This window comes from Microcebus murinus, chromosome 17, assembly GCF_040939455.1.
Source record: "Microcebus murinus isolate Inina chromosome 17, M.murinus_Inina_mat1.0, whole genome shotgun sequence".
NCBI classification, from domain to species: Eukaryota; Metazoa; Chordata; class Mammalia; order Primates; family Cheirogaleidae; genus Microcebus; species Microcebus murinus.
Genome location: NC_134120.1, coordinates 15,830,977 through 15,841,756, shown reverse-complemented (window position 1 = coordinate 15,841,756; position 10,780 = coordinate 15,830,977). Strand labels below are relative to the sequence as shown.

The 10,780-nt window shown below is 50.0% G+C and overlaps 1 protein-coding gene across 3 annotated transcripts in view; it reads right to left on the bottom strand.

The window, feature by feature from the left end:
- The window catches only part of ALPK2 (alpha kinase 2), a 95,012-nt gene that overhangs the window by 10,042 nt on the left and 74,190 nt on the right, over nucleotides 1-10,780 (bottom strand). For 2 of the 3 annotated variants that reach the window (XM_012745507.3, XM_075993834.1), the window contains exons 9-11: nucleotides 10,441-10,529; nucleotides 4,333-4,550; nucleotides 34-82 (exon numbers count right to left, since the gene is read on the bottom strand). In XM_012745507.3, coding sequence (XP_012600961.2) covers nucleotides 34-82; nucleotides 4,333-4,550; nucleotides 10,441-10,529 — 356 coding nt within the window. The remainder of the gene's footprint in view (nucleotides 1-33; nucleotides 83-4,332; nucleotides 4,551-10,440; nucleotides 10,530-10,780) is intronic. The other variant, XM_075993835.1, reaches the window with a different exon arrangement.

Here is a 10,780-nt window from a genome sequence, read left to right as displayed (position 1 = left end):
GAAATGACAAGCGCTCCATTTTTCTCTACTCACCCTTTAGCCAGCGTTGCTATGCCAACGTCAGTTAACTTCATGCCTACACCTACAGGGAGAGAGAGCAAAGAGGGCGTTTGTGTTACTCAGGGCTCCCCCGAGAGCTCTCTCCCCGGAAATGCGCCCATCTGGGCTTGGGTCTGGCCTCCCAGGCATCGGTGAAAGAGGAAACCCTCCAGCCAAGGGCAGGGGGGTGGGCACGGGCTGGGTGGTCGATGTCAACAGTGAGAAAGTTCCAGGCAGCATTTGCTCAGTTCAAAGCCATGCTCCAGACATGTAATTTCCCATTTCCATAAAGAGAGTTTTCCCATCCAGGACAGAAGACTTTTTTGGGTCAGCGTTAGACCTAGGGAGCTTGAGTTATGTGTAGACTTTGATCAGTGGCCTGGGGGCGTGACGTGTTGAACCCATTGTCTGCCCCTCTGACACTCCCGTTAAACCATGGTGGCAGGGGAGGCTACCAAAACCCAAATGATAGACAGCTATCTGAGCATCCCACTCCGGTTCAGCAAATTGCCACAGGCATCACCAAGCACGGAGGAGCCTTTCTGTGGTGCCTTCCCAGCAGGAACAGTGGGGAGGGGGCCAGGGGACTGCTGTCTTCCACTATAAGAGAGGACAAGGACAGCTGTCCCCTCCTGCGGTAGGCAAGAGCCACCCTCTCTCACTCCACCCCACCCCCAGCCCACATCCTCAACCTCCCCCAGGAAGTAACAGCCCCTCCCTCGTGCCCACAGTGCGGGTGGCCTCTAGACCTTTCCAGAATCTGTGGCCCGACCAGGTACCAATTCTATCCCTGTCCCCCTAGGGCAGTGGCTCTGGGTACTTGCTGCAACTCAGTGGGCCTCTGCCAGGACCTTACCTGTGCAATCTAACAAAGACCTTTCGTCACAGGGCATGATGGCCCACAGCGCCACCCCCTGCCCCAGGGTGTGCACACCTGCCAGACACCAGGCCCTGTGTCTGGCCGCCACCTCTCTTGCCTCTGGCACTTGTGCCACATGGGCGGGGCTCCGAGCACTGGTTCCCCACCTCCGGCAGGTGCCCTGCCCGCAGAGGGCCCTGGGAGCCTAGAAACCGGTCTGGGCTACGGGAGAAGGAACCAGCTTCCCTCCAAAGCCAAGTGTGAGGATCAGATCTGATGACAACTTAGTATTCCAGGGTTCCCCGTCCCTGTGAGCACTGTTTTCTGAGGCCCACGAAAGGCATGCTGAAGGGTTAATGCTCTGATTCAGCAGTGTCTGCCCAGAGCATGGCAAAAAATACAGGACACGCTGCTATTCAGTGTGGCCAGTGAGACGGAAGCGACAAGGCCTGCCTGTCCACCGTGCACCTGTGAGCTAAATTCGACGCGGCGCTCGGGGAGAGCCAGTGAGCATTCTGAAAGCCTCTTTCCCAGCTGGCAACTAATTCATCTAATTCCTTCAAAGCTGCTAACAACTCAAACACATGTAGAAATGCTTCCCATAGCTTTATTGCAGGGACTATGCTTTTAAAAAAAACCCATAAAATTGCAAAAGCCTTCTTCAGACATCCTGTTGCATGGAAAGTCATATTTAAAAATCATAGCTCTAAGCTGCACAGAAGTCCAGTTTTTAAAAGTCATTTGGCCAAAGGCTTTTGAACTTGGGAAATTGCTTTTCCTTGTTTCTCATGATTGCTAGCTGGCATTTACAGTTGAGAAAGACAGCATATAAATTTAAAAAATTTCAACCAAGGTTATTAAGTCTTTAGAGGATAATAATTTAAGTTCCAGTGTGCAGCTGCCATACTGAGTTGGGGACAATAATAACCCACAGGTTGTTTCTGGTGGAAGGACGGAAGGAGGCAGCATTAGAATTCTTTTTCCAGAATTCGAGTTCTTGAGTTTTGGGGGATACAGCTTAGAAACCCTGGCAGTCTCCCCAGTGTGCAGGTCTTAGGTCCAAATCACAGGGTGGTCTTTTATACCCCACGAACCTGCAGGACCTGGCACCATCCTATAAAGAGGCCAACACAACCAGGGAGGGGATAACTTTTAAGAGTCTGAGAATGTGTCAGTTGAACTGGGGTTTGTTTTTATTTTAATGCTAATTCCGATGTCTCAGCAAAATTACAAAAAGTGGAGACTGCTTAAGAGAATGGATGTGCTATCTCACGCCACACTGGCAACGAAAAGCTTTTTCCCAGCAGAAGAGAGTAAATAAACATTGTTATAAAACACAATGTGTTTAATGTGTGTGCCAACACATTAAACCACACACATCATTTCCAGAGAGATGTGATAGTCCAGTACAGTGGTTTACTAGTGCCTGGAAGCTAAGCTGGCGTGCATGAAGCTGAGGGGTGTTGCTTTTCAGTAAAAAAACTGTATTTAATACAAAATTAATGCTGACAGAGAAAAGAGGAGGGAAACACAAAAATTGCATAAATAGAATAGATAGTGTCTAAGACCAAAGTGTGTGTGTGTGTGTGTGCGCGTGCGCATGAGTGTGGGAGAGGGCAGCCAGGTCTCTACGAAGAGTGAGCATGTATGTCTGCCTTCAGTTTGGAGATTACACCTGCAAGACCGTAATGTTGCATTTCCCAGTCGGCCTGCGAGGGGTCCCCCAGAGGGCGCAGGAGGAGGAATGGCACACACTGGAGCCTTCTGACATCAGGAGACTCTTGCAAAGGCCAGGAAGCAAATCTCTTGCAAATGTGTCAAGTTGTGGTTTAGCAGAAAGAGCTTGGGATCCGGAGTCATAAAATGTGGATTGGAGTCTCGAACCCCTCTACCAACGAGTGACAGCAGGCAATTCAGTCACTGTCTCCAGGCCTTAGTTTTCTGATCTGCAAAATGGGGATCATAGTATCTTCTTTGCAGGGTTATGATGAAGATTAAACCAAACTCATACTAAAAAATGAGTGCATACAAAAACTGGTGAAATCCAAGTAAAGTCTGTGGTCAAGTAAGTTAATGACACTGTACCAGTGTCAATGTCTTGGTTTTGATAATGATAGTTTGATAGTTGTGTGAGATGTCACCGTTAGGCGAAGCTGGGTGAAGTATACATTTTTGCAGATTTGTGAGTTTATAATTATGTCAAAATAAGGGGTTTAAAAAAAGGGAACATTTATTATGTGGTGATGCTGCAGTGAATGTTGTACTATCTCATTTAATCCTGACAACAACCCTGTGTGGGAATTACCGGAACAGAGAGGGATGTGCTTTGCCCAGAGGTTAACAGCCAGGGTGTGGCGTTGCAGGGAACAGAACTGAGAAGCGGTCTTGCTCTCCAACACCACACGGTCGCTAGAGCTGGGGATCTTTGTCCGGGACAATGTCTGACGTTTAGTGGGTGTATAATAATACAGTTCAGATTTTTCTTAACAGCATTATTATTTGGAGAGAAAAAGAAATAGGGAGCCCCCTGTGGCGGAGGCTGCTGGTGCCTTCCCCGTTGCCCGCACCCTAACCATTTCTGTGCACGCTGGGTCCCCCTCCAGGTGCCACCACCTGCCCGAGGACTTTCTCTGATCATGCGTTGCCCAGGTTAACTTGCCCATGTGGCAGGTGACAAGTGCGGGGAGTTAATGCCGCCACCAGGAGCGGGCTCCGGCTGGCGATCCCGGCAGCTGGTGTGGTACATACAGCCCCGCTCCCTCACTAAGAAGTGTGTCTACACAGGCTCCCAGCAGGCGTCAGCTCCAGCGCCCGCAGTGGTGGCTGTGCAGTGACACACTCTGCTGGCCACCTTCCGTTCCCTGATCGCACGTCTCCACTCCTCTACTGGCGTGGCCTGGGACCCCCTCCCACGTACGCCATTTGTACGTGAAGACTTGTCTTGGGTTTGCCTCAGGGAGAACCCTAATTGTGACCCCTCTACGCACGTCATATAAGAAATGGTATTCCTAAAAAATTTCTGTATCTGTTGAAAACACACTGAAAGTTCAACAGAGGAGCTTAAAATCTAAAGCCCTCTAAAGACCCTTTCACCTATTAAAAATGAAATAATTCATCTTAATTTATCTTTTGGTACATCTGGATTTTCATGTGTATTTCTTTAGTTTGCACCTATTGGGGATGTGACAATAAAGTCAGTCTCTAGCCACCTGCTGTCATGGCAAGGCAGGTTGGCATGAATTATTAAAAATGACCATCTGGCTGGTCATTTCTGGCTCCTTTGTGAAACCTTGTTTCTGATGAGAGGTTAGGAACGTCTTCTGAAGGTCAAGGTGCTTGAAGGTGCCTGGCAGAGCTCTCCTTCTCCTCCCCACCCCCTCCCCCGGAACACCCCAGGCCCACAGCATCCCTGGAGCCCAGGTCAAGCTCCTCACCCTGCATGTCGGTGACCAGGAGGCAGCCACTCGTCTTCTGGTAGACCCAGTGCTGGAAGGTACAACATTTCTGACCAGCTTCTGATTCTCTCCTCAAGAAGTTTATTTCCTTCCCATCCCGGATGGAATACTTCACAAATTCTCCAATGAGCTCCTCCTCCACTGTTGCATAAGGGATGTTGTTCTCAGGCCGATGGATAAGAAAAATAGGAATGATCCTGGCAGGAGAGAGGACACAGGTGCACAGGCTCTCAGGGAGGAAGGAAGCCTCCTGCCTGGGGCTGGGCGGAACTGCAGAATCAATCCCCACGTCCCATTAGGTTTAAAGATCCTCCCAATGACTATCCAATGAGTAAGAGGATGTGTTTCTGTTTTTTATTTATTCTTAAAAATTCCTCCTTGGGATGGAGTTGAATTGCTCGTGTAGAAATGAATGTCTTTATTGCAGTCATATCTTAATGATCCATTGGTCAATGACTATAATCCACCCATCCTTCCATCTATACACACGTCCATGCATCCATCCTTCCTTCCTTCCTTCCTTCCTTCCTTCCTTCCTTCCTTCCTTCCTTCCTTCCTTCCTTCCTTCCTTCCTTCCTTCCTTCCTTCCTTCTTTCCTTCCTTCCTTCCTTCCTTCCTTCCTTCTTTCCTTCCTTCCTTCCTTCCTTCCTTCCACTCATCCATCCATTTATCCTTCTTTCCTTTTATCAGCCAACGCGTACTATCCAGTGCCCTCTATGTGTCAGATGCTCTTCCAGACTCAATTCTAAAAACAAAGCTCTGCTCTCGTGGATCTTACGTTTAAATGAGGGAGACAGACAATAAACACGTGGATGTGTGGTGCTCAGTGCCAGGTGGAAAGATCAAGCAGTGAACAGAAGATAGACAGCACCAGGGCGGGGCAGGGGCTGTGGTTCTATTTAGGGGGTCAGAGAAGTCCTTGCTAAGGAGTGAAGAACATCTGAGCAGAGGCCTGTAGGGAGTGAGGGGGGAGCTGTGAGCACGTCCGTGGCGAGAGCACTCCAGGTGGGAGGAACAGCAAGTGGAAAAGGCTGTGGGCAGTGGCACTTGGCATATGGTGGGGTGCAGTGAGCCAGGGGAGAATGGGACTGTGGCAGGGCTGAGCAAGGCAGGGGGAGGGGACAGGAAGCCTGGCTTAGGGGGACCTGGGAGGCCACTCAAAAAACTCTGCCCTTTCTATTGAGCTGGATGAGAAGCCATTGGAGGGTCTTGGGCAAGGGGAGGAAGTGCTCAGGCCTCTGTGTTACGAGGTCACTGCCGCTTTGCGGAACACGCAGGGTGGGGCACAAGCAGAGCAGGGTGGGGGCAGGAGCCTGCGCAGTCACAGTGGCAGCGAGAAGAGGAGCAGGGACCAGATCAGGCACCAGACGGGTTCTGCAGTGTTAATCTGTTCACTGTCCTGTCATCCTAGGTGACTATTTCCTATTCTTCCTCTCGCCCCAGATCACCCACCTCTCTTCCCCGGCCCCACTCCCTTCTATCAATATTTCCTCTGCAGATCATTCCCAAGGGTGAGCAACGCGCTGTGATAACCCTGCACGGCCCACTCCGACTGCCGACTCACGCTCACGTCGCAACTCTCATCACGTGCAGACCCACCGCTCCGATCCCTCCCCTGCCCCTCTCTCTTGAGCATCTCAAAGCAGCCCTCCCTCAGAGAGGCTTCTGCCCAGAGCATCACGACCACCGTGCTGCTCAGCCCTCGCCCTGCGTGCTCTCAGCGGCTCTGGACACACCCGGTATCTCACTTCTTTCTGCAACAGGCCACTCGCTCTCGGCTTTCCTCTGTGTCTCCGGCTACTTCCTCTCTGTCTCCTTTGCTGGCTCCTCACCCTCTCCCCAACCTTTAGGCTCTGGCCTGCCTGGGACAGGACGGTGCTGCTCTCTCTGCACACACCCCCTAGTGACCTCCTTGCTTTACATGTTATTTGTATGCCCACAGCAGCCACGTTTTGTCTCCAGCCCAGCCCCCTCTCCTGGGTTCCTGACCTACACGCCCAGCGGCCGCCCACCCTCCACGCCAGGTCTAACGGGCATCTCAGATGCAACATGGCAAAAAGTGAAGCACTCATTTTTCCAGCCTCCCATGTCAGTGAGGGGCCTACGTTAGGGCCCTAAATGACATATGTTTAAAGGATCAGAAAGTGCATTTCTGGGAGGGGCCAAGGAGCCGGAGAGAGATGATGACAAGTGGCCACAGCAGAGTCACATGCATCCAAAGACAGTGACGGCTGCCCTGGGTAGGGGCAGGGGTAGGAGATGATGGTCAGTGTCTGTCTTCTTTGTAAAGTCCACAAAGAGCCCTTCAATGAAAATGCCTTGAAAGTGGCATAAGTATTGAGTCAGGATCTTTAAAAGTAACCATGTAGACCCAAACTTAGGAAATGCCATGGGGGCAGCAGAGCTGGGAGGTGGGGCTCCCCACTGCCAACGTGACCTCCCTCTCCCTTTGAAAATACTGCAAAAAATACTGTTCTTTCTTTCTTTCTTTTCCTTCCTTCCTTTCTTCATTTCTTTCTCTTTCTCTTTCTCACTCTATTGCCCTGGGTGGAATGCCCTAGCATCAGCCTAGCTCACGGCAACCTCAAACTCCTGGGCTCAAGCAATCCTCCTGCCTCAGCCTCCCGAGTAGCTGGTACTACAGACATGCACCACCATGCCCGGCTAATTTTTTCTATATATTTTTAGTTGGCCAATTAATTTCTTTCTATTTTTTAGTAGAGACAGGGTCTCGCTCTTGCTCAGGCTGATTTCGAACTCCTGACCTTGAGCAATCCACCTGCCTTGGCCTCCCAAAGTGCTGGGATTACAGGCGTGAGCCACCATGCGTGGCCTAATACTGTTATTTCTTTCTCAGTGGGAACTTCAGTCACTAGAACACCTCTCCCAGTGGCATGAGCACGCAAGGACTCTCTTACAATGGAGGGGAAACTGGGGCCGGGCCTCAGGCTCTGGACACCAGGCTGGGGTCAGGCCCCGCCGCCCCCTTGCTCTCCCGCCGTGACAGCTGAGCATGTTCTCTCAGAATGTGGACCTGCGCTTCTCCACCTGCTGGGCCTTCTCCCCGAGCTGAGCGGAGGGCTCCACATCGTGACAACTTGAGTCAAAGGTGGTTGAAAAAACATACTTTTTCTTAAAACAAATATAGACATTGAGGGAAGAAGGATATGACATTCAAAAGAATGTAAAAGATATACAAAGGAACGCTTCCGAGAAAGGGCCTTGCAGGCCAGCCACGGTGGACTAAGCTCCTGCGCCCTTTGACAGCACATATTTATCCCCTCTGCCTTCCGCGAAAATGTCCTTGAGAAAGTGCGAGAATTCCCCCGCTGCATGGATGAGGACATGGAAGCTTGAATCTGGACCAGATCCAGGTCCTTCTAGAACCTTGCCCACAGACAGGAAGCAGGCGGCCCCTCTGACACCAGCGCCCCCTGATGGCGAGTCATGCCAGCGTCATGTGAGGCCCTGTTTCTCATTTTAAAATAGAGGCTCTTTGTGTCGCATTGAAGAAATTTCAAGTATCAGCGGGATGGGAGTGGGCACATTTGGGGCTGTGGGCCTTTGCCTGTACCCCTGAAATAGGCCCGGCCACCAAGCCTCTTTGTCATCTTTGCAGGATTCGGGGCATCCTGATTTCCTCCCGAGGACCCTCTGAGGACCCCCTCTGCCCACTGACCCTCAGAGCACTTAGGCTGTCAGCTTGCCTAGGGTCTTATTAATTTTGCAGCCCTGGGAGGAAAAAACATCAAAACTAGGACTGGGCATTATTTAGGTTCCTAATGAGGCTGGCCTCTGCCCAGTGGGATTCCATTTGCATAGACAATGGGACTGCATTGATATTCATGAATTCAAAAACAGAACTAGCCAAGCAGAGAGTGTTTTCTTTCCAAGACCCCACAAGCTCCACAAAAGAGAACTTCTCCAGGCCTGCTTCAGTGTCTGGAAATAAACATGGGGGTCGGTGCAGGGGGCTCTCTCTGTTCTCTGTAAACACGTGGGCTTTCAGAGAAGGCTGGGACTGTGCAAGGCAGGTCCCTGTGTGTGTGTGTGTGTGTGTGTGTGTGTGTGTGTGTGTGTGTGTGTGCGTGCGTGTGCGTGCGCGTGTGCATGCATGCATGTTCTGGCTGTGGGATCCTCCGAATATGGAGTCCAGCCCAGATGCCCTTCTGAGGACCCTACCCCTCTATACACTGCCATCATCCATGTGGTCACAAATTCTCCCTTGCAAGCCACGGAAAGGCGTATGAGATAGAAAAATGTCCTAATCTACCTCCAGGCCAGTGACCTACTTACTGTGACTGCCACAAAGCTGATTCATCAGCCCCTGCATCCCTCACTTGCATGGGTCCTTTCCAAGTCCCGAGATCAATCTTGATGTTCACAATTTTGTGTTCTTTTCCTTAGAAAGGGCCCCAGATTATGGAAGAGGAAAGCCACACTAAGCTTGGTTCTGTCCCTGCGGGAGGGCGCTGGGCTCTGTGTGTGGTGGGATTGTTTAGTGGGTTCGATCTTTTCTTCCCTCAAGGGAGAAGTTAAGAGGACAGAGACTGGGAAGAGGAGCAGCTGACAAGAAAAAGCAGAGGCTGACTTCTTACAACACGACACCTTAACTCGGTCCAAATGGCTGGCTCAGTGTAGTTAACTGAAAAGCAACTGTAAGTGCTTTTTTTTTTGCATTACATTAATTTTTTTTGACGTTGCTAAAAAGTATTTGTGTATTAAATAAGTATGTGAAGAATTTCTTGACAAAGAGCAGAACGTATTAGACTTTATACATGGTCTGCCCACTGTACCACCTAAGGGAAAGTATTTTCCCCACTTTGGAGTTAACAGGGGCCCTGCAGACAAGAATTTCTTCCTCTTTCCTATCCCAGTTCTTACTAATAGATAAACAGCTGCTCTGTCTGAAATCTCCAACATGCACTGGCAAAGCCATTTCTCTGTGCTCTTAAGCATGCAAATATGCTCTCAACCAGATAAACAGAGCCATAAACACAAGCTCCAGACTCCCCAAAATTTGCTTGGGCCAATAAATATTTAGATGGTGAGTGGATAAAAATGATCAGTGCAACTTAGCTCCGGAGGATTTTGGGAAGAAGATACATTACTATGTTCCTGATAACCCGACCCACTCTTCCCTGACATATTGTCACATCTTCTTTTCATCATAGGACTAATTGTATTGTGATGTTCTCTTATATTTGCTTATTGTTTAGACCAGGCTTCCTCTAACTACGGCCCGAGGGCCACATGTGGGCCACCTAGCACATTTATCCTGTCCTCCGGGTGTTTTTGCTGCGGCTGCCCGTCCTGCTTAGCAGCCAACTCGTCCTGGACCCACAGTGCGCACTCTCCAACGGTCTGAGGGACAGTAAACTGGCCCCCAGTTTAAAAAGTTTGAGGACCCCTAGTTTAGACCATATAATATCCATGAGAGTAGATACCTTTTGTATTTAACACGGAGGATTCATTTATTGAATGAATTAATCCACACGCTCACCCATCCATCCATGCATTTATTTAAAGAATATTTATCAGGCCAGGCGCGGTGGCTCACGCCTGTAATCCTAGCACTCTGGGAGGCCGAGGCAGGCAGATTGCTCGAGGCCAGGAATTCGAAACCAGCCTGAGCAAGAGTGAGACCCCGTCTCTACTATAAATAGAAAGAAATTAATTGGCCAACTAATATATATAGAAAAAATTAGCCGGGCTTGGTGGCGCATGCCTGTAGTCCCAGCTACTCGGGAGGCTGAGGCAGTAGGATTGCTTGAGCCCAGGAGTTTGAGGCTACTGTGAACTAGGCTGACGCAACAGCACTCACTCTAGCCTGGGCAACAAAGCGAGACTCTGTCTCAAAAAATTAAAATTAAAATTAAAATTAAAAAAAATAAAGAATATTTATCAAATATTCCTCTGCAAACCTCTGGAGAGCCAGCAAGGAGCAGGAGAGCAGCCATGTGGAACTTACGGACTGACAGATCCCCTGAAACACTTGTCCTGGCCTTTCTCACATTCTCATCCCTCCAGGTCCCCAAGTCCCCAGCAAGTCAGGGAGGTAACACAAGACAGAGTAAACACACTTACTCGGGCACTTCTCCAAAGCCCTCCAGAGGCTGCGCTTCAGCCGCGTAGATCTTGGCGTAGTATCGGGCAGTGTTTTGAACGTAGCACTCCTGTATCATCCAAACACACAGGAAATGCAAGCGATCAAAAGAAAGATAGTGCGTTGCCTGGGAAGACTATCTGGGAGATTTCCCAACACAGATCAAGCCTACGAATTCCCAAACCCACGCCCTTGTTGGGGCCACAGGAGCAATGATTATTGCCACCTAGAGTCGGCCACTTAGAGAGGAGCTCTGAGACGTGAAGGAATTATCCAAGTGAGGGTCAAGTGGTCTTCAGGGTCAGGTGTCCCCAAACCATA